The following is a 20,742-nucleotide window of genomic DNA, read 5'->3' as shown; positions in this document are numbered from 1 at the left end:
ACAAGAAGATATATATTATGGGAAAATTTATGAATGGTTTGTTCTTGTTTGAATTGAATAGATTTAGTGATTTTTCTATGTCATGTCATTCAGGGAAAGAAGGTTTTTTTTTTTTAAAGAAAATAACCTTACAAATTTTTACTTCTTAATTTAACAAACATTTAGTTGTTTAATTATTAAATTAATATAAATTTTTAAATCATCAATAAAATATAATTAAACACTTATAAAATTATAATAACAAGTTATGTACTTAAAAAATAATAAAAAACCTTTATAATTTAAAATTACGTAATTAATTAATTAGTTTTTTTTTAAAAAAAAATAACTGATATTTTTTTTTTCCGGGATTAATAAACAACCGAAAACCCTTAAATCGTCAAAGATATACACAAATCTCGGTGGGGGACGGAATCCGTACACACATAGACTCTGGGATCACTTGTATTACTATATAACCATCACTCATACCTCCCAGAAATGTGCCTTCAGTCGAGAATCAAACTCTCACCGCTCAATAAAAAGCTCTATTAGCGACATGTAAACCAATAGACCATTTGTTCGTCGGCAATTGTCATGATATTTTGATCGCATGGCGTGAATCGTGGCGGGAGCTGGCGGTGCGCAACAACGGCAACCATGTCCGTCGCCGTCCCGATAATCCACCACCATCCACCACCTGCGCACTTCTCCTCTCTCATCGACCACTGCACCAGCTCCCGGCGCCTCTTCGAGCTCCACGCCGCCCTCCTCCGCTCCGGCCTCCACTCTCACCCTATCCTCAACTTCAAGCTCCAGCGTCGCTACTCCTCTCTCGGCCACCTCGACCACTCCCTCTCCCTTCTCCTCCACCTCACTCCCAACCCTTCCGTCTTCTCCTTCTCCTCCGCCATTCACTCTCTCGTTCTCCATGGTCTCCACTCCAACGCTCTCCATCTCTACATTCAAATGCTCTCTTCCTCTCCTATCACTCCCAACGCTTTCACTTTCTCCTCCACCCTTCGCGCCTGCGCCAACCTCTCTCCTGGCCCGGGCCTTGCCCTCCATTCCCAAGCCATACGTCTTGGCCTTGCCTCTGACTCCTACGTCGCCACTGCCCTCATTGATGTCTACGCCAGCACTGGCGATCTCATCTCCGCTCGCATTCTGTTCGATAGATTGCCGGCCGAGAATGATCTCGTCGTCTCTTCCACTGCATTGATCTCTTGCTATGCTAAAGCTGGGGACTTGGACAATGCTCGTCAGTTGTTTGATAGAATGCCTGAGAGAGATTGTGTTTGCTGGAATGCCATGATTGATGGGTACACACAGCATGGTAATCCTACAAAGGCCATGGGATTGTTTAGAAAAATGCTGAGGTCTTCAGTGAAGCCGAATGAGGTTACGGTGATCTCCGTCCTCTCGGCTTGTGCTCAGATGGGCGCTCTGGATTCAGGGAAATGGGTGCATTCCTACTTGAAAAATAACAAGATACGGTTCAATGCGCAGGTTGGGACGGCGTTGATCGACATGTATTGCAAGTCTGGGAGTTTGGAGGATGCTTACCAGGTGTTTGATGAAATCAGGGACAAAGACATTGTGGCTTGGAATTCTATGATTACTGGTCATGCAATGCATGGGCATAGCCGGAAAGCACTCGAGCTGTTTTCTCAGCTTTGCGATGAAGGTTTACGGCCGACGGATGTTACTTTCATTGGCGTCTTGAATGCGTGTAGCCACGCCGGGTTGGTGACTGAAGGTCGGGCCTTGTTTCAGTCCATGGAGCTTGTTCACAGCATAGAGCCAAAAATTGAGCATTATGGATGTATGGTGGATTTGCTAGGCCGGGCCGGGCTGGTTGAAGAAGCTCATGATCTAATACAGAGCATGAGAATTGAGCCAGACCTGGTCTTATGGGGTTCATTGCTCGCTGCTTGCCGTCTTTACAAGAAGGCTGATCTTGGAAAAAAGGTAGCGAATTTTCTTTTGGACAAGGGAATTGCAAACTCTGGCACCTATGTTCTGCTATCAAATATACATGCAACTCTTGGCAACTGGGAAGAGGTGATCAAAGTGAGGACATTAATGAAGGATAGTGGAGTTCAAAGGGAACCAGGATGTAGCTCCATTGAAGTTAACAACACTGTCTATGAATTCATTGTCGGAGACTTGAGGCACCCTAAGATCAAAGAGATTTATGCAATGCTTGATGAACTAAAGCAGCTTTTGAAAGCTCATGGATACGTCCCGAGGACTGAGCTTGTGTTGCATGACTTGGAGGAACCTGAGAAGGAGCGAGCTCTCGGAGTTCACAGCGAGAAGCTGGCCATTGCCTTTGGGCTGATCAGCACTGAACCAGGGACAAGCATTAAGATTGTGAAGAACTTGAGAGTTTGTGTTGATTGTCATGAGGTGACAAAGCTCATTTCCAAGATTATGGGAAGAAAAATTGTTGTCAGGGATCGGCATAGGTTCCATCACTTCATTGATGGCTCCTGTTCTTGTGGAGATTACTGGTGATTGATTGTATAATAATGATTAATGTGCTTATGAGCCTGTTCTTGTTTTCTGTTCAATTGTGAATTCATTTCAATGTATACCTTTTCGTATATAATCCAAATTTTATAATGTTCCAAAACTAATTGAGTCTTTATATATATATATATATATATATATATATATATAACATAGGTTCTTTTGGCCCCTACATCAAACACCTTTGCTGCACTTCTGTGCTCTCTGTTTATTTAACTTGTGATTTTCTTTTTCTGAATTTATAAATGGATACATTGTGAATTTGTTTCAGATTAAATGTTGGTTTTTCTAATTTACACATGTATTATTTTAAATAATTAATTGAATTTATGATATATACCTATATATATATTCTCATAAACAAATGTTCTTTGCGGCCCAACATCAAACACCTTGACTGCACTTTCTAGACGCCCTCTCTCTCTCTCTCTCTCTTTCTCTCTGAGCTCTATTGTGTTTGTGTTGATAGGTAAGGATTTCATTTAAAAATTGAAGTTTGGGATGTGTTTGTTGTAATTATTCAAGTAAAATTGCATGAATTTGGTGATTGATTTGCAGATGAAGTTAGTGAAGCCATTTGATCTTTTTCAGATGGTTTTGAAGGCCAATAATCTTGAAAGGCGGCTGCTTGGATTAGATGTTGGGCATAAATATGTTGGTTTGGCTGTCTCTGATCCTCAGAACCAAATTGCATCTCCTTTGAGGTAACAAAACATAACCCTAAACCCCCCTATTTAGGGTTTCTTTGCTTCCCCTGCTTTTAAATAAATTTTTTTATTTTTTTTATTTTGCTTATATGAACATCTTCCATTATGACCACATTTTGATTTTGTTGAAGTTTCAGTAATATATTTTCTTTGAATTCAGATGAATTGTGTTAATCAATTTGGTGAAGATGACCACAAATTACTGTTTTCTATAATGTAACACTTTGTTTGGAATTAATGCTGCAGTGTTTTGGTGAGAAAGAAGACAAATATTGATTTAATGGTGAAAGATTTCCAGACATTGGTATGATTATTTTGCTTTTCAGTTTTCATCATAATATTAGAACTTAAATTGCATTCTTATCAAATTTTATGACTATCTTACACTTTATACATAAGTTTTATCATGTGTTTGTTTTGTAATGTGTTACTGGTCGATAGCAATTTTATGGTGTTTAGTTAGTGTCGATCTTCAGGAGTGTACTCTATACTTTCTGCTAGTTAAGTTGAACAGAATAAGTCATCATGTTTCGTGTATTTATCTACCAAATCATTCAGAAAAACTTCCACGCATTCTCATCGAAGATGAACTCTTTTCTATTTGTATCAGTTTTCTTTCATGTACATATCTTTGTACATGACAACACGCGATCAATGTCTGTTGTCAAAGGATCATTATGTACTTGTCTGTCAACTTGTTACTGATAAATTGGAACAGAATTAGTCCTTATGTTTTGTGTACTTACCTACCAAATCTATCAGAAAAAACTTCCACTCCTTTGTCATCAAAGATGAACTTTTTTTTCTGTTAAAGTATCCGACATATCTAGTTTTTTCATGTTTTCAGAGCATATATGTATGTACATGACAACATATGATCAATCTCCATCATCAATGGATCATGATATGCTTGTGCCGCAACTTATTACCGATCAATTGGAATTGTGTAATGGTTAACCTTGTGCAATTTTTTATTGATAGGTTGAACAGAAAAAGTCCTTGTGTTTTCGTATTTACTAATCCGATCTGTCAGAAAATTTAACACTGTGAAGTCTGATAAATTTGATCTCATGTTTAATAACAGATATCAAGATTTTCGATCATGGGTTTTGTTGTTGGCTTCCCATACAGTTTGCAGGGTCAGACTAGCCCAGAGGTATGTATGTTCAAACTCAAACGCTAACATTTCTCATCGCTTATCCTCTTTGCTTTCGATCTTTACACTGTATCATCAGGCAGTGCAAGTGAAGCTTTTCATTCGAGAACTTCATAATACCGGAAAACTCGAGGGAATGAACTATACATACTGGGACGAAAACTACACTTCAAAGGTGTCAATGCAATGAAAATTAATACAATAACCAGTGAAACAAACAAACAAACACTCTAAAAATATATTACTAATGTTTGTTATTTATTTTCAGTGTGTGGAAGCCTTGTTGAATCCTTTGAATTTGCATCCTGTGGAGTCAAAAACAATTACTGATAAATTTGCTGCTACTGGAATACTTCAGGTATAATTAAGTTTTACTAGTTTGCTTAGCATTACCGAATTTTAAAAAACATTCATGTTATCAATTACAGGGATACCTGGACAACATGCAAAGGAATTTGAAGTCACAATCTCAGAAACACTGAAGCAGTGTACTAAGTCTGAGAATGTTTGTTGAATGCAAGTTGTGAATGTTGTTTATCATGTTTGCTTAATTTCATAGAATTATCTTTCAATTTATTCATTTTGAATTGTTTTTATTTAATGTATAAGTAGTGCGATCAACCATCGGATAGCTGACCAGATGTACACTAAAGTTTTTAGGGGAGGTCATTGGTTTAAATCCCTCCCCGACAGATTTTCCCCATGACCGTTTATATCATCGCTCACTAGGGATTCTACATACATTATGACATCCAGGGGCTCTAAGTATTGTTTTGAGATCTGCTTTTATATTCATTAAAAAAATGATATTCGTCGTCTATTATTAAAAAAAAAAAAGTTATTAATGGATGCATTTTTATGAGTTATGGGCAATGGAAAAAAAATTGTTAATGAAACAAAACCAAAGAAATAAAATGAATTTGAAAAATAAGAAGGAATTTTGAGTACTAGAAATAAGAAAAATGTTTGAGAGAGAACAATGGATGTTTTTCTGCAAACCTAAGCACTGAATATGAAGCCAAATCTTTAGTTTGTTTTTCTATGATCACATTGAAAACATTATTGCACTCGGACAAAGTACTTGTTTCCACTTGTATGGTTTTTAAAAATTTAAATTTTGAAAATAATTATGAGTGCCTAAAAGGCTGGAACTCCCCCACCAAAGCACTGAGTTACTGAGTATGAGGCCAAATCTTCATTTTGGTGTCTTCTTACAACATTTAAAACATTATTGAATTCAAACAAAAGGACATGATTTGGCGCCTAGTTTAAATATTAACAAAAAATATTTCAACAAGATAGATAAAAATGTTTTATTTTCGTACATCATTAGAAATTAATTACTCAATTAAAATATATATATATATATATATATATTGGAGTGATATAAAAACATTTATTCATTTTTTGCGTGTGTGTGTATATATATATATATATATATATATATATTTGAAACTCCTCAATTGCCTGGCCATCGAGGAAAACTTTAAAATTTTTTATTTTATTTTATTTTTTGATAGATAATAATTAATTTTTATTTAAAAATTTATCAAAAGATAAACATATAAAAAATACATTAATTAGGATGATTCATTAAGCTCAAAAACAATAATTATTAAAATTGTGCTTATATTTAGTTATTTACACATATATCAAAATTTTAAAAAACTATTTTTTTATAATTTGTTATATATATCTCAAAATTTTAAAACTTTCTCTCTCTGAAGTTTGTGAATTGTTACATTATATATGGCTATCTTTGCAAATTTACATATGTACTGATATACACTAAAAAATAAAATAAGTAAAAAACAGGGGTGTTTTGGCAAAACATTAGGCGGGTCCCACTTCCACGTCACCCTCTTCCTCTCTTTCTCTCCGGACTGAGCGGGAGAGAACATGCCGCCATTGCTGTTCCTTCAAAGAGCCCTAGATTCTCGAGCCCCGCATCCAAAGCCTTTCTTCTCTCTAAATTCATCTTCTTCTCCTCCTCGGATCCCTACTTTCCTTTAGGGTTTACTGATCTTTTGCGGTTTTCTTTCATTTGAATCCAATGGGGAGCTCCGATGAGAGGGTGGTGGCGGTTATCATGGTCGGCGGCCCGACCAAAGGTGGGAATCATCGTGAAATTCCATTCAATTTTGTTTGAAAATTGATTTCCTTTCTGAAATTTTTGGTTTTGTTTGTGATTCTTAAGGCACTCGATTCAGGCCGCTTTCTCTCAATGTTCCCAAGCCATTGTTCCCTCTGGCTGGGCAGCCGATGGTCCATCATCCAATCTCCGCTTGCCGAAGAGTAAATCTCTAATACTTTCCATTTCTGTCTTGATTTTGCGATGCATTGAATCATTGAGTTTTTTTTGTTTAAATTGTTGTTTTAGATACCAAATTTGGCGCAAATTTATTTGATTGGGTTCTATGAGGAAAGGGAGTTCGCTCTCTATGTTTCTTCAATATCTAATGAGCTCAGAGTTCCTGTTAGGTATATGATAATGCTATCAAAATATGATTTTTATTTTTCTTTGCCTTTATGTGTGAAGGATGAAGCTTTTAGTATATTTTAATTGCTTTGTTTTAATTTATATGTGAATTTGATATGTCAGATACTTGAGAGAGGAGAAGCCTCGTGGTTCTGCGGGTGGGCTCTATAGTTTTCGGGATTACATTCTGGAAGACAATCCGGTTTGCATCTCTTCTTATTGACTCTAGTTTCTTTTTCATAACTCACGAGTTTATGATCTGCTTTGTGTTTATCTGACAGTCTCATATATTTTTGCTGAATTGTGACGTTTGTTGTAGCTTCCCCCTGGCGGAAATGCTCGGTAAGCATTATCTGTTTTCCTATATCCTCACTTTTTAAGAAACAGTGCACATGCAAACTGGGATTTTTGAAATCCTTCTTTTTATTTAAGTTGCCTACTGATATTATTATTTGTAGCTTTTTCGAACTCCAATTATTGCATATGCTTTTTTAGAATAGAGTGTTTCACAATGCCTCTGGTGGTTTATACTCACATTACTGATTCTATGTCCTAAAAAACAATCATGTTTTATATTAAAGGTCTGTTGTGGATTCCATTTTATAAGTGAGTCCATCCTTGTTGGTTTTTTGTAGTTACATAATTTCATCCGAAGATGGTTACCACGCTATGCAAAATGTCAAAATTAAATTTTGATTATTTGTGTATGTCAGTTATGTAAAACTTTTTTTATAGTCTTCTTTGTTAGTTTTATTATCGGTTTGGTCAAGATCATTGATATATCTCCATTGTGCAGATGCCCATAAAATCTATGGTGGGATGGGGACTGTCTTGGTGATCAAGGTAAAGTAGCAGGGACCGTAGCTAGTATAATTAGGTTTTTTGTATGTGTTTCCATGCATCATTCCAATGCAATAAAATGATTATCCTTCTCGATATAGGTATCTGCTGAATCAGCCCACCAGTTTGGTGAACTGGTGGCTGATCCCATCACAAAGGAGCTGCTGCACTACACAGAGAAGCCTGAAACTTTTGTGAGTAAAATTTTACTATAGTCCATTACTCTTCTTTTATTTCTTGTCAATTTACATTTGCTCCCAATTTCCCATTGTTTCCCATCATAGTTCTTGTCTTTACGTATCTTTCTTTGATATCTGACAAAGTAATGGAGCAATTCTTTATGGTGGCCATTGCTGTCCTTTCAGGTTAGTGAACTCATAAATTGTGGTGTGTATGTATTTACTCCAGCAATTTTTGCAGCCATCCAGGATGTTTTCATGCAAAGGCGAGGCAAAGGTATTAATTTATAGATTACCATTCTCTCATGTTATTGTGTCACATCTAAATCTGTAGAATCCATACACAACCATTTCCTTCTCTATATGAATCTCTACTATTTATTCTGCTCTTCTCCGTTATTTAGATTTTTATGGCGCATCTAAACCTCTAGAAATCATACATAATCATTTCTTTCTCTCTATGAATCTCTACTATTTGATCTTCTCTTCTCCCTTATTTGGATGCAAAGGCTGGCTGGAAATAACCAGATTGAGTGCAGGGTGAATTTTATCTGCCTTTTCTCATAATTATTTTCCTACAGGCCACTGAAAAAAGTAACTGACTTTTAGTCTCCGTTATCCAATCTATGAGCCCCTTTTTTTATCAACTCTCCATTGTGGAGACGGTTGAGCCTTTTTTTTTTCTCATCGTGCAATATATATTTCAGCTCTTTTCATTCCTGTATGTTAAGAAGAATTACCCTACAACTTATAATATGTCGTCAGGATCCTTTATTCTCGTGTTGGTGGCAGATTTATTATTTTGTTATCTTTAAATGCATTATTTTAGATGTTTTAGTAATTATTTTCTGATGCTTTCAGCTGAATTGCGACGGGTGACGAGTTTTGAAGCTCTCCAATCAGCAACAAAGTATGATCACTAGCTTTCTCTGATTTCTTGTAGAAATCACTTTGTTCTATTATTTAGCAAAGATTATCTTCCAAATGGCTGCAGTGGTTCTAGTGGATGATATGGATCTACCTTTCAGTATGTCATCAGCATGATGATTGGATATTAACATTGCAGTTTCAGATTAAATTTATTTTTAGTTCATATGTTATTCTGATGAAAACTGAAGACTATGACAGTGACTTTCTGATTAAATTGTAATGATGTATTGTGGTATTTATAACTTTTCGAACAACCTACATTTAGAACAACCACCCCTACAATATGAGAGTGGATATTTCATTTCCCACCCCAACCAAAGGTCGAGGGTTCAATCAGTAGCTTGTCCACAAAAAAATGAAAAAAAAAAAAACCTCATTTAGAACCTGTTTTGATTCATTTATTGATTATTCGACAGGTCTATTCCTGCTGATTATGTTAGATTGGATCAGGACATATTGTCGCCTCTTGCTGGAAAAAAGGAACTCTATACATATGAGACTTTAGACTTCTGGGAGCAGATAAAGACTCCAGGGTGGAAACAGCCTCTTTTGCTCTCATTTCTTAAATTTTTTTTTATCATATAACTTATTATAACTTATTCTTTGTTATGGATTTTTTTAGGATGTCCTTAAAGTGTTCTGCCTTATATCTACATCAATTTCGATATACCTCAACCCACCTTCTTGCCAGTGGGAATGATACCAAACGCGCATCTATAACTGGTGATGTTTATATTCATCCATCAGCAAAAGTGCATCCCACAGCCAAGGTAAATCTTCATCATTTAAACACCTGAAACCAAACAGCTGAATGAAAATCATCCAAACTGAAAAAAATCTCATGAATGATGCAATATCCAAATAAATTTAGTATAGATCCCTGAGAATCTTTGGTTATAAAAATGTTCGTTATGTTTTTGATACAAGACAATCTGACTTCGTGACTTTGGACTAACACTTCATTTCAAATGTAAAATGTGTTCATCAATAGATCATTAAATTGTAATTAAGCCTTGACCATGAAGGGTATCTGAAGGCTTACATTGAAAATTATGATTAAGGATCTGTTTTCTAACTCGCCATTGAACGGACTGCATGACACTATGACAGATTTAAGAATCTTTAATGAGGGGCATGCACAACACATGTAGAATACCATGCCTTCCAAGGTTCTCTTATAAACTAATGCACTTTTCATGCATGAAACAGATTGGTCCAAATGTCTCAATTTCTGCGAATGCTCGGATAGGCGCAGGAGCTAGGCTTATCAGCTGCATTATTTTAGACGATGTGGAAATATTGGTCAGTAACTAAATGACACATAAATTTATCAGCATTCATTCGCAAAGTTTCTATCAATTGTTCCTCTTTGTTTTCGACAGGAAAATGCAGTTGTCATACATGCCATAGTCGGATGGAAATCCTCCATCGGAAAATGGTCCCGAGTTCAGGCAAGTTAACTTAAATCCACTCGAGCTCTCTTTCGACTACTTTACTTTGTTGTGCCCTAAACTCAGTCATGCATAGCAGGGTGGAGGAGATTACAATGCAAAACTAGGAGTAACTATTCTTGGTAATTGTTTGATCCTGATTTCTTCAATAAACTAAATGTTGTCTTAATGTTGATGATTTATTTAATTAATTCTCAACATCATCTTAATTTTCAGGTGAATCTGTGGCTGTTGAAGATGAAGTGGTTGTGATTAATAGCATTGTGCTCCCTAACAAGACCCTTAATGGCAGTGTACAGGAGGAAATCATCCTATAATACTCTGTTTCCTTATTTCTCAAATAAGGCCTTATTTTAGTTTTTTTTACAATCCAGTTCCTTTTTGAAATCTCATTATTTTTATCTTAATTTGATTATCATAAGATTAGCATCTTGTTTGGATCTTAATTTACATAGTTTTTTTTAAAAAAAATAAATTGTTATAATTTGATTTTTATGAAATAATTGTATTTTGATAAATGAAAGAACCAAAGTTTTTTTTTTTTTTCTGAATTATCAAGTTAGAATGATTTATTTCTTGAATTTTATTTTCCTAAACAATGTAAAATAATTCCTATTTACATTGGATCTTGTAAACCGACCAACCCAAATATGCCAAACTTTTAATCTTTATTCCACCATTTATTATTAAAGTAATAGAATTATTAAAAATTACCAAACAAATCTTAATATATATTTAAAGTAAAATTAACATTGTTTAAGGTTTCAAGGATAGTTTAGATAGTTAAAGTTGTAAATACTTCTAAATGATATTAAACTTATTTTTCAACCCCTCTCAAATGATAATAGATGAAAAACTCCTGATGTTTCAAAACTATAAAACAAAAAAAAGACAAAACATATGAAAGTATATATATATACATACATACATAAAAGAAAATTCAAAAATAAATTCATCAAAATATTTATTTTCAATCACACTTAAACATTGAGCAAAACAAACATTAATTTATCCCAAGTACAATGGTTGTTGGAAGGGCAATTCTAACTCAATGCACATACATCTGACTATACCGCACTTGTAGCATTTGTCCAAAAAACCAGACATTAACTTAAAAAAAAAAAAAAAAAAAAAAAAATCCAAATCCTCCAACCAAATATACTCCCCAAAAAATAAAATAAAATAAATAATATTTCCTGGTACTCCACTTCTATGCAGTCTACCCACAAACGATTAACTTCTTTTTATACACAAAATCAAAAGTGGAAAAGAATTAGACCACACTCTAATTATCCAATTTTTGAAAACTAAACACCAAAGTGCACTTAAGTGCCCCCATTTGCACCAACCAAAATATTCCCACTATCTCTTTTAATTTCTTATCAACCATTTTCATGCTTCTTTACATCACACAAGCATCAACCATAAATTACATCATTCATTCATTCCAAAAGATAAAAATAATAAAATTATAAAATAATAAAATAAAGCAAAAATACTAACCAAAGAACCTAGTGTAATTCACCTCTGGATGCAATTCCTCAAGATCACTAACATCTTCATCTTAATGACATTTGGATGGTCATGGTTGTCAAGCCATGTGTGATTGTACTCTATACCTCTTTGTCTACCTGTATATAATGATGTTAAAAACCAGTACAAGGACCACAAAACACTTGGCCTCATTTAGCACTTCACAATGTGAGATACAAAGTATGTATGTAGTGGGGAAAGGAATGAGAAGAACAGAGATAGATAGACATACATAAATGAAAGTATATGACCGTGCACTTTGTTCTACTTCTTGTCAGATCTAAAACTCCCCCTGACAATGAGAATATCATCAAGAGGTGGTGGTGGTGGTGGTCCTTACCCAGAAACAATCCTTTCAATTGGGCCACATATTCAGTTCATTTGGCAGAAGAAACAACTTGGCAAGTAATGCATGTGTTTAACAAGAACATATATACCTCAAAAAACATGACTCTCTTGGCTGTGATTAATTGCTCCTCGGTTTCTTAGTCACAAAAAAAGATAACGGAAACGTATCTGCACTCAAATTCATTGATTCGGACAATCTGATTTTGTAGTTCTTTTATTTAATCACACTCAAAAGAAGAGATTGGATCAGTTCTCTAATTAGAGACTACTCTTAATTCCAAATTTGAATTTTTATCGTGCATCAATTAAAAAGAAACCACACACTATTTATAAAAAAAAATTATAGAATTGCGCCCATAAGAATTCTACATATTATTAGTTTATCACACACATTAAAATCACTATAATTAGCTCATTTAAATCAAAGAGGGTAATACTATACATACATAATTATTAACACAATTTATGTAAGTCTACATGATCTAATTAATGTATTACATCTTAATTTACATTCTGTGTGGTTGACATCCCAAGAAATCAAACATGTTCTCCCTTAAATTACTGCAAAGTAGTAGTGCATGTGTTCTCTGAGAAGACAATTTACAATAATGAAGAATAAGATGGCAGTACATCAGTAGCAGACACAGGCAAAGTAGTTTTGTTTAGACTGAAGATTCCTGGTTCTGATTACTTTTCATACTTTGTCATCTAATAAATAAAAGAGGAGCTTCAGGCAAAAGTTATAGAGCATAGAGTCAGGATCATGCCAGTTCCTCAACTTGCAAATGACTGTGCTCTGGCTGAGGTAGGCATATCTTTCCACCAATTGCATATCCACTTGGAACAAGGAATTAAAGTTCTGTTGGGAATATCACCTCCATATGTTCATGGCCTAAAAGCACATACAAACTAAATGTCACTGTATGATGTGTTGTGTTATGTTGTGGAGTGGGACTGTGGGGTGGAGTGGAGTGGAATGGAGGACCCTCCAATGAAAATGTAGCTATTAGCTTGAATGAAAAGCCACATAAGTGACTCAAAAATGGTGTAAATTAACCATGGGCAAGGGCATGTAAAGGTTTAATTGATAAAATGGAATGAAATAATCACATGGTGGGACTTCAAAGAACATCATGATCAAAGCACAAACATCATTGCAAATGCAACTATATAGCTAGGACAAGATCTGAAATCCTTAGTAACATGACCGGTGTCGGTTGATCGATGATGACCGGTTACATGCTTTGGTGATATTGTAAATGACTGACTCTCAATCTTGATCAAGGTGTATGAGTCATGAATCCAACATCAAAGAGAGAAGAATATCATATCTATCTCTAAGAAGCTTCAGCATCAAAGCTTGTATCATTGTGCAGCAGAAAGGAACAAACAAATGCTGACCCTTTGGTTGGGGAAGTGAGGTCCCAATTGTCTTTTCCTTAGTCTTATTCTATATTGCTACAAGATTCTGCTGGCAAAGAAGTACAGGTGGTTCTCAAAGCACCTCTCCTGGAAACATCCTCCCACTACCAAATTGGACCTGCAACTCAGAAATAAAAAAAAAAATATGTATATTAGAGAAAAAAAAAACATTCCAATAAATAATTCCTCTGAAACATTAGATTAAAAAAAAAAAAAGAATGAAATAAAATAAACAAAAGTATCAAAACAGCACCACATCTTGAGAACCTTTATCGTCATGATTTGTACTTTTGTGAGGACACTAACATGCAGAAATAACAAAGATGATAATGAAATGGCATCTTCACTTAATTTTTGGCACTTGAAAGACTATATATCATGCAGTTCCGTGATAGCTTTTAGCATATGGTGAACTAATCACTAAAATCCAAGTGAGAAGCAATAAAGGCCATAAGTGCCTTGAACCATGTGTTAATCACTGATCTATATCTAGGAAGGGACCAAGATTGCTTAAGTGTTCATCAGTGTATGAACTATGTATGTCTCCATCCTTAAGGTAAAATAAAAGTACTTGATCACTTGCGTAACTTCAAAGGTTGCTTCCTTCCTGAATTTTTCCATAATTAATATATCCTACATTTATAGAAAATTTCATTAGTTAGAACAACAACTTCCTTAACATAAGTAAAAAGAAGTATTAAAGTTATTAAATTGTGGTTGTTGATGGAATTTGTAGTTCAATTGTCAACCTTGTATTATGGTTTAAGAGAAGAGAACCATGGAAAGTGGCCAAGACCCTAAAGAGGAAAGAGATAAAGAGAATCTAAGGAACGATATGGTCGACAATAAACATGACAGAAGCATTGCCCTGGAATAACAAGCACCACAATGTGGGTCCAAAGAGGAAAGAGATAAACAACTAAAAATATCCACTGTCATAATCCTCTCCCCTCCTCTGATTCCTCTCTTTCTCTCTCTCACACACACACACTCATTCAAATTTATCTCCATTCCTACCTTTCCATCCTTCTTAAGGAGTACTAGCACCAACCTACAAGCCTCTATAACTTCCACAAGCTGATATACAATCTATCATCTTCTTCACTTCAAGATATGAAAGACCTCCATAATGATCAAGATGCAGCAGGTGAGACATCAACAGACAACCAAATTAGGACAGATGCCAATTTGAATACATGGCTGAACCTAACCTTGGGAGGAAAGTCATCAACAACTGCTGGAAGTTCTTCTGATGGCCAATCATCCAAAACAGCTCCACTCAAGGTCTTTTCATGCAACTTCTGTTTAAGAAAGTTTTTCAGCTCACAGGCTCTCGGAGGACATCAGAATGCGCATAAGAGAGAGCGCGGTGCAGCTCGGAGACCTAACCAATCACCGAGGATGATGATGAACTTGTCTGGCCTCTCTTCTCCTTTCCTTCATTCTTTAAGAGTTCAACCTCACTCCATGATCAACAAGGCAAAAAGAGAAGGAGATATCAGTATGGTTGCCAGGTTTGAGGACACTGGCATATCTTGGGCACCTTTTGCACTTGATGAAGAAAAGAGTTTAATATGGCCAAGAAGCTTTCAGATTGGTTCTTCTTCATCCAAGCAAACATCAGAACCACATAAGCTTGATTTGAGTCTCCATCTTTAATGTTTTCACCATTGTAAGTTGAAGAAGAAGCTAACAGGTTCAGACTAATAATTATCCACAAGATGTTTCATTTTGTATTCCATGATGAATTGTGATTAATTAGTCTTAGAGCTACCTTTAGAAATTAATAAAGTTGGCTTTTGTAAAATTTCTGCTGATCCAAAGACTTGGACACAGAACTACTTTTGGTTGTTTTGGAAAAAAAAAAATACTGATCAGTTTTAATTGTAGGTTGCCGACAATGTAATCATCATTTTTGAAGTCCATTTTTGACTAATGAATTAATCTAAGAATCTGATAATTCTCTCTAGTTGAAGGTTCATATATCTTTCAAGCAAGTGATGCAGAATGGTGAATGCATACCTAAAGGCAGATAATTAACTGGCACATACTTGAAGGGGGAAAAAAATATATCCCTACTCTGATAATTAAAGGCCTATATATTTCCTTCAGTTTGATTGTTAACATCCCTTAATTTTCTTTTCCAGGCAATCCTTTCTTTAGTGGACAAAGAAGTTCACAATTAACATAGATGCCCTTCAGGAAGTGCAGATTAACTCAGCTCATAATTTTTTTCCCCTTTTAGGATAAACCACATTATCACTTGAAAAAAAGGGAAAAAACTTTCACTTAATTTTGTTTTTTTTGTTTATTTAATCTTATTTTGTATTTAGTTGATGGATGTTGGTTATTTTTGCTGTTGCTCTTCTTACACCAATAATTGGGAATTTGTTGTCATCACCGTGTTCAGTAGAATTTGAAGTCGGATCTTTTGAATGTCCCACACTAACATTTTTTACAATGGAACTAATGTAACTGTGCTATAAACAGTTTGACCCTTGTTTGCAATTTGATTGCATGCAAAAAAATAACTTAAATTATTATTATTATTATTATTTAAAATCATATAAGTTTTTAGAAAGTGTAGATATTTTTTATATACAATTTAGACAAACCACCACACATGTACTTTAAATCTCAGTCTATTTTTAAGATGTCTCAAACTTTAAATTTAAAGAATTTTTTTAATAATTTAATAACGTAGACAAACCACAATATATATCCGATTTATTTACGTTTCAACTATACATCAAACCGTGTAACCTCCAACATGAGTGTGAAACGCCTTTAATGCTTGCCAATTGAGACATAACCAAATTTAAAGAAGTTTGAGCTGCCATACATTAGATTTTCAGCAATTAAAAGAAAAGGTTGTTTAAAAAATTAATTAAGCTTAAGATCCCATGTGCCAAGCTTGTCTAAGCTTAAGCTTAGCTAATAAAGAGCTCGAATTGAAGATCTATCTCACCCCATAAAAGCAAACCAAGCTTTGACCATGCATTTTCCAAGAAGCTATGCCTACACTTCCCAACAATAAGCATTAGAGGATGGGCGAGTAAATTTTATGAGTGGGTACTCAAGATTGACCATATATCACTTTGAGCACTAACTTTTAATTTGTATCAAAATGGGCATTAAATTTCAATTTAATTTCAAAAATGTATAATTGGGGGTTTCCGGTGAAAATTGGATGACGTGGTTGCCGGGAAGTAGATGTGGACACCGGAGGATCACGTCAGATGCTTGCGTGGAGCGGGACACCTCAGCAACTTACACAGCTGTGCTTGTTTGTTGCCACGTAGGACGACATGTCATCAAGTTAAAGGGCTTCTGCTTTTCCCCTTCGTCCCCTCCATCATCCTCCACCCTCTTTACTTTCCCCATTTCTCACCCTTTCTTTGCAATGTTGTGACCTAGCATTCCAAATCTACCAACCAGCAAGTAATATTGCCAAGAACACCAAGAGGCCCACTTCGGGAGAAGCTCTCCGCAGAAGACTTGCACGCATACTTCAGCAAATTGAGGTGCACTGGAGATCGTGGTCTGCACGACGACTTTAGTGGATCGCTGCAAACCATGGAAGTCGATTGGGTACGAAGACCACTGGACGTTGGAAAGCCCATCTATGGTAAGTCTTCTTGTTATGTGATTATTTTTGTTTTCTTAACTTTCACTTTGTTGAAGAGAACTTCAATGATGAATTAATTTGTTGAAATCATCAGTCAATGATGAATTATGAGTTTTGTTTTCTATACATTCTATAACCCTAGTTATAGAATTATTATTTCGGTGTTTGCTTGGAAATGGGCAAATATATAAGGGTTAATCTTTCTTGTTGTTATTTGTTTGATTGAAGTGAAGATGATTGAAGTGAAGTAATTCAGTTTTAATGGTTGACAACATCTCCATTGTTATTTTCTTTTCTTGATTTATGGTATATGATTATTGAATTATAAAATTAAAGGTGATAAGGAATAGGGTTGAATTATGTTCATGTTCGATTGCCACTTCCTTTTTCTTCTCGTTTCTGTGAATCTTAGGGTTTGGACTGGGGTGGATAGCCATCCGATCGCCTTTTTTTGTTGGTTGTTTTTATGAACGATATGATCTGAATGAGAAAATGGGAAATCGGAAGTGTCTTTGTGGTCCGATTGAATGTTGTCTAATAGAGAGATGTTTTTTTTTCCTTTTTTGATCCGTTTCATTGTTGAAGAAAATCAGATTTTTTTTTTTTTTTATTAGGCTTTTGGGTGAATAAGCAATCTTGTTGTATATCCATTGTCCAATGCTATTTTCCTTTAGGGTTGTTATATGTTTGGGGTAAATGGAACTCAAGATGTAGTTTATTGTAGATGAACTTGTAAAATTGGTTATTATTGTGAGGAAGAACATGTATTTCATTCTGGGAGGTGCTTGAAATCATTCAATCTTCTCACCTTTCGACCTGGTTTTTGAGAAGCTTGTGTGACTTGTTTGGATTTGCTTTATAGACAAGATGTACTTGGATTCGCCTCTAATCCTATGACTTAGGGATCCGATAATGAAAATGATATGTTGTTTTATAGTTGAGAAATAAAGGAACTTGCAGCATATTTATACCTTTTGAGCTTTTAAACATGGTAAGTAAGGACTTTGAGTATTCATTAGGATAATGCATTCTGAGTAACTGTTGGAAAGCAAGCATGAGGGTACTTATTAAAAATGGAAAAGAAGCTTTACCTTGATTTTGGTTTTGGTTATTCAAAATTTAGTGCTTCCTTATCTTGTATAAAAGAGAGATCATAACTGTGAGGATCCAAATAGAAAGATAGCTCTAGCTTCATTTCTATCCTTAAATTTTAAATTCAACACTAGCTCTCATCTCTGGTATAGAAGAGGGACCATAACCATGAGGATACAAATAGAAAGAAAGATCCATCTTGATTCTGGCTTGACTGTTTAAAATGCAATGCCTTCATATCTTGTATAAAAGAGAGATCATAACACCATGCATCTTTTTTTTTTTTTGAATAAATAACACCATACATCTATTTAATGAACTATCATTATTTATTTTATAATTCAGTTGTTGGGTTAACTAAGCTTGCACAGTATCCTTTGTCCAAAAAAAATATTATGAGTGATCATTAATAGAAATAAGACATACTTCAGACGTTGCTACAAGGAGTTCATTCCGGCATCAAGTTGATGGGCTTTATTCTTATTATAGAATATCACAGCATTATTACAGCCTATGTTAAGTTACATAGGCATCAGAAGAGACAGACAGCACACATTTAGCACTAAGATTTATGGACTTTATTAGAGATGGCACAATAGGGTTAAAATATGTTCATCTATGTTTGTTGATTGATGTGAGTTTATTACTTTATTAAGCCTACTAGTTAGTACCTAACGAATTGAATTAAGTTAACTTTGTTTAAATAATCATTATTGAATGGTTCATGTCGAGATTTGTCCGACTTGCGAACCCAATTCAGATTATTTTACAGTAGTGTTCCATTGTGCAAGTGTTGAAATGAGGAGATGGAATGACTACAACATAGTTGCTTATTTTGATTATTGTTGTCCTGACAAGATGTCAAGGATAGAACTATTGAATATGGCAAAGGAATTGAATATGGATGCTAGTAGTTGCACATTTTCATGGTTTGATTCAACAAGTGAAAATGTGGGTTTCAAGGAAATTGCAAGTGATGCAGATGCTTTAACAATGGCCACTACTGTTGATTCCATTAGGGAAGTGAATATTTATGTAAAGGGTAACATAGTTGTTGAAAGTTCTGGAGGTGCTATGGTTAGTGATAAGAGGGCTGTAGCAACTCGAAATAGGGTGGAGCAGAACGTTGACATACATTAATTTAGATGATGATGATGATGCCAGTTTTGGAAAAATACATGCACAACCACAGAGTGGATCCACATATCAAGGGTTACATGGTGCAAAGGGACCACAAGGAGATGCCAATGCTATGACAGATAATGGAAATGAGGGTGGTGCAAATGATATAGTCTGTGATAGTTTACAAAACCAGGTTGAGAGCAGTACAAAGTCAGAAGATGACAGTGGGCTACATGACTCAAACAATAGTTTGAGCAGTGAAAAAGATGCAGATGATAATGGCAGTGGTCTTGCAAGAGACGATGTACCAAATGCAGAAGGTGCAACTACTATACCAGAATTGTATGGTGAAGTCGAGGAAGGAATTGAAGAAGAATACTATGATTCAGAGGAGCTGCACTCCTGCTCCTCAACAGATGAAGAAATGCTTGCCCCTTGCAAGCCTAAGTATCCAGAGTTCAATGAGTCAATTGACATGCAAGACCCACATTTCAAGATAGGGATGAAGTTTTCCAGCTTCAAGCAGTTTAGGGAAGCAGTAAGAAATTATGACATCAAAAACAGGGTCGTCATGAACTTTAGGCCAAACAATAGCAAGAGATGTAAGGCAATATGCAAAAAAGGCTGCCTGTTCTATTTATGGGTTGCGCCGATGATCAAAGATCGTAACACAATTCAAATCAAGTCAGGAAACATGAACCATGAGTGTGCGAGAGACCACAATATCATGCATGTTAATGCAAAATGGATTGCATTTAACTATTTGGACCAATTTAGAGCTGATCCTACATGGTCAATCAATGGCATCATTCAAGCTGTCAGGAGTAACCAACAAGTTGACATTAGTAGACTCAAAGCTTGGAGGGCCAGGAGTATTGCAAAGAGGTAATGTATACAGTTTATATTGCTTCTTCATTTATTATCTCTTTATCCCATTGTACTAACTCTTGCAACATTAATGTTTCAAGTTTGGTAGATGGTGATGAGCAAGAACAGGTGAAAAGGCTATTTGATTATAGGCTTGAACAATCTATGTGAATGTTTTAATAGTATAATCTTAGATGCAAGAACCAAAGCTATTATCACAATGAATGAAATCATTAGGACAAAGCTAATGGTGAGGGTGCAAAGAAGAAGGGATGCCATGGAAAAATCTGAAAATATGCACTGTCCAAAGATTTTGAAAAAATTGGAGAAGGCAAAGACATTCAGTTTTTCATGTAGAACTACATGGTCAGGGGGCAACCAGTACCAAGTAGCATGTGGTGATGAGCAGTTTGTGGTGAATATCAATGAAAAAACATGCACTTGTAGAAGATGGCAGCTGACTGGAATACCTTG

The 20,742-nt window shown here is 35.2% G+C and overlaps 4 protein-coding genes across 6 annotated transcripts; all 4 read left to right on the top strand.

The window, feature by feature from the left end:
* The first annotated feature begins 511 nt into the window (after window positions 1-511).
* LOC120276834 (pentatricopeptide repeat-containing protein ELI1, chloroplastic) lies at window positions 512-2,593 on the top strand. The gene has a single exon (XM_039283549.1). The coding sequence runs from the start codon at window positions 640-642 to the stop codon at window positions 2,497-2,499; it is 1,860 nt and encodes a 619-aa protein (XP_039139483.1). The 5' UTR covers window positions 512-639; the 3' UTR covers window positions 2,500-2,593.
* A 293-nt stretch (window positions 2,594-2,886) lies between these two features.
* On the top strand, window positions 2,887-4,980 carry LOC120276740 (putative pre-16S rRNA nuclease). Of its 2 annotated transcripts, none has more exons than XM_039283420.1 (7): window positions 2,887-2,983; window positions 3,073-3,218; window positions 3,468-3,525; window positions 4,306-4,377; window positions 4,457-4,552; window positions 4,646-4,735; window positions 4,806-4,980. In XM_039283420.1, the coding sequence occupies exons 2-7, from the start codon at window positions 3,073-3,075 to the stop codon at window positions 4,857-4,859; spliced, it is 516 nt and encodes a 171-aa protein (XP_039139354.1). In that variant the 5' UTR covers window positions 2,887-2,983; the 3' UTR covers window positions 4,860-4,980. The 2 variants fall into 2 exon arrangements, with proteins under 2 accessions (XP_039139354.1, XP_039139355.1); XM_039283421.1 differs by having other exon boundaries at window positions 2,897-2,983; window positions 3,106-3,218.
* Window positions 4,981-6,259: 1,279 nt separating this feature from the next.
* Window positions 6,260-10,630, top strand: LOC120276739 (mannose-1-phosphate guanyltransferase alpha-like). 2 transcript variants are annotated; one of them, XM_039283417.1, is made up of 15 exons: window positions 6,260-6,488; window positions 6,575-6,672; window positions 6,758-6,858; window positions 6,980-7,058; window positions 7,138-7,198; window positions 7,653-7,699; window positions 7,798-7,890; window positions 8,062-8,152; window positions 8,737-8,785; window positions 9,222-9,338; window positions 9,428-9,575; window positions 10,015-10,107; window positions 10,188-10,256; window positions 10,336-10,378; window positions 10,473-10,630. In XM_039283417.1, the coding sequence occupies exons 1-15, from the start codon at window positions 6,431-6,433 to the stop codon at window positions 10,571-10,573; spliced, it is 1,248 nt and encodes a 415-aa protein (XP_039139351.1). In that variant the 5' UTR covers window positions 6,260-6,430; the 3' UTR covers window positions 10,574-10,630. The 2 variants fall into 2 exon arrangements, with proteins under 2 accessions (XP_039139351.1, XP_039139352.1); XM_039283418.1 differs by lacking the exon at window positions 6,758-6,858.
* A 3,876-nt stretch (window positions 10,631-14,506) lies between these two features.
* LOC120277531 (zinc finger protein 7-like) lies at window positions 14,507-15,519 on the top strand. Its single transcript, XM_039284392.1, has one exon. It carries the CDS (start codon window positions 14,673-14,675, stop codon window positions 15,216-15,218), a length of 546 nt encoding a protein of 181 aa, XP_039140326.1. The 5' UTR covers window positions 14,507-14,672; the 3' UTR covers window positions 15,219-15,519.
* The last annotated feature ends 5,223 nt before the right edge of the window (window positions 15,520-20,742 follow it).

The sequence above is a fragment of the Dioscorea cayenensis genome, chromosome 15 (assembly GCF_009730915.1).
Source record: "Dioscorea cayenensis subsp. rotundata cultivar TDr96_F1 chromosome 15, TDr96_F1_v2_PseudoChromosome.rev07_lg8_w22 25.fasta, whole genome shotgun sequence".
Classification (NCBI taxonomy): domain Eukaryota; kingdom Viridiplantae; phylum Streptophyta; class Magnoliopsida; order Dioscoreales; family Dioscoreaceae; genus Dioscorea; species Dioscorea cayenensis.
Note: the sequence above shows the minus strand (reverse complement) of the source record. Positions and strands in the feature narration are given on the sequence as shown.